Genomic DNA, 2,272 nt, shown 5'->3' on the forward strand with positions numbered 1-2,272 from the left:
GTCCTAATTTAGCAGCAAACCAAGTATGATCCCCTTCTCCCTCCTTATTTTTTTTTATGAGTTTAGCTACTCTAGCCTGGAAAATAAACAGCTAGCTAATAAGCCCTTCCTCTGGAAATGGGCATAAATAATAACAAAGAAAACATCCTGTGCTTCATGCCAACACCCTCTGGGGAAGGAATATAAAAGCCACAGGCAGGAAGGCTCTTGTCAGACTTGGGGAACTCTGTGGCCAACCAAGACCTGACCAGCTGGGACCATGGGGTGCTGTCCCACGGACTGTTTCACCTGCTGCGGCGGCTGCCAACAAGACCAGTCCGGGGAATGCTGTGAGATGTGCTGCTGCCAACCCAGCTGCTGCGGCTGCTGCGGGTCCAGTTGCTGTGGCGGCTCTGGTTGTGGAGGAGGTTGCGGTGGCGGCGGCTGTGGAGGAGGTTGCGGTGGCGGCGGCTGCGGAGGAGGAGGCTGCTGTGGTTCTGGCTGCGGCGGGGGGTGCGGCACAGGTTGCTGTGGGTGCTGTGCTGGTTGCTGTGGGTGCTGCTGTGGGCCGGTTTGTTGCCAGCCAACACCTGTGTGTGACACGAAATGAAGACATCTGGAGGGAGTCCAGAGATCACATTTTCACTTGAAGAACCGGGATGGAGAGACGACCCCACCCCTCCCCAACCCACCCCCAGCCTAGGACACCTCTCGACCCAAAGACAGTGTCCCCGCTCCCACTTTCATTGTAGATCCTGTCACCAGTACACTCAGAGAAGGAATGCAACTCAAGCACCCCATCCACTCAAGGCATTAAGAAAAAAAGACTTATTCTGGTGAGAAATTAAAAACAAGACAAAACAAAACAAAACAAAACAAGAGCAAAAGAGCCCAGACCAAAACTGTCTCAAATGAGGGGATCCAAAGAAAGAAAAATAAGGGTTCCTTACCAAGACTTGACTCTCATGAACTTATTCAATGTCTTGTCATTTCAGGACATCCATCTTTTCAAGGTGTCTCTGGCATGTACTTCCTATGTGTCCCCTCTGTTGCTTCTGAGGGGCTAACCTTTTAATAAATTCAAGCATTCTGGCATCATTTAATCCGTTTTCTTGGCTCTTCCTTCAATGTATCGGGTGGATCCAGGCAAGAAGCATGAAGTGGTGGAGAAAGATGGGATCATTCTCTCCATTCAAGTGCCTTGGCCTAAAGTTTCTGAGGGTAGTGTGAAGGCCTGGGCCTCAGATCAAGTAAAGACCATTTTGGTAGGGCCAGGACGGGAGACTTTATTTAGGAGAAGGCTGGTTTGAGCAGCAGATGTTCCAGACACAAGGTTTTGTGGATCAAGAATTTTAAAAAGGGTTCTTGGTACTCATCACCTTCTTTCAGATACTTCTCTTTGACCAGGGGTTCCGATGAGTATTGTCAGTTTTCTTGCCTGTGGACCTATTGTTTTATCTTATTTACTGAAAGCCTAGAGTCAGCTACAAGTGGTCGTATGCACTGGCCAAGGGTGGCCTGATCCTGATAGGTGCTTCGGAATTGAGCCAAATGAAAAAGCCAAACTTTCTCTTTTCTTTCTTTCTTTTTTTTTTTTTTAGTGAGGCAATTGGGGTTAAGTGACTTGCCCAGGGTCACACAGCTAGTAAGTGCTAAGTGTCTGAGGCCGGATTTGAACCCAGGTACTCCTGACTCCAGGGCCGGTGCTCTATCCACTGCGCCACCTAGCTGCCCCGTCTTTTCTTTCTTCACCTCTCAAACAAGGAGCTTTTAAAAAAAAGGAAACATAAAGTCACCGGATGGTAGATTAAGAGTTGGAAAGGATTCAGAGCTCATCCTCTCCAACTCTCTCATTTTACAGATAAGGGGCTGGAGACCCAGAAGAGTTAACCGACTTGCCCAGTATAACATATGTTAGAAACCACAGATTGTTTAAGAGCCCAGGTCCCCAGTTTACACTGCACTATGGCAGCTCTCCTAGTTGAACACAACAGTGACAAATGCAGAACTGAATGGAATCAAACTCAACAAAGTCAAGTCTCCATTTTCCCTGGGGGGATGGAGGTGTGTGTGTGTGTGTGTGTGTGTGTGTGTGTGTGTGTGTTTTCCAGGCAAACTCCAAAGTGATATTATCCCATTTCATCCCAGATAGTACCAAGCAGTATCCAAACTGGGTATAAGATCTGAGGTTGTCTGTAACCTTTGTTTCTGTACTGCTCTTTGGTCTCTCCTCTGGCTTTGATGTGGCTGGGCTCCTATGAAAGCCAGATTCTCAGATTCCCAAGAAGTAATC

General features: G+C 47.9%; 1 protein-coding gene across 1 annotated transcript; it reads left to right on the forward strand.

Annotated features, from left to right (window-relative positions):
• Positions 1 to 232: 232 nt before the first annotated feature.
• Positions 233 to 647, forward strand: LOC122752796 (keratin-associated protein 17-1). Its single transcript, XM_043999710.1, has one exon. The coding sequence runs from the start codon at positions 260 to 262 to the stop codon at positions 587 to 589; it is 330 nt and encodes a 109-aa protein (XP_043855645.1). The 5' UTR covers positions 233 to 259; the 3' UTR covers positions 590 to 647.
• The last annotated feature ends 1,625 nt before the right edge of the window (positions 648 to 2,272 follow it).

The sequence above is a fragment of the Dromiciops gliroides genome, chromosome 4 (assembly GCF_019393635.1).
Source record: "Dromiciops gliroides isolate mDroGli1 chromosome 4, mDroGli1.pri, whole genome shotgun sequence".
In the NCBI taxonomy this organism is placed as follows: domain Eukaryota; kingdom Metazoa; phylum Chordata; class Mammalia; order Microbiotheria; family Microbiotheriidae; genus Dromiciops; species Dromiciops gliroides.

Coding starts and splice junctions, on each gene's coding strand:
- LOC122752796 (XM_043999710.1), top strand. CDS start 260: ATGGGGTGCTGTCCCACGGACTGTTTCACCTGCTGCGGCGGCTGCCAA.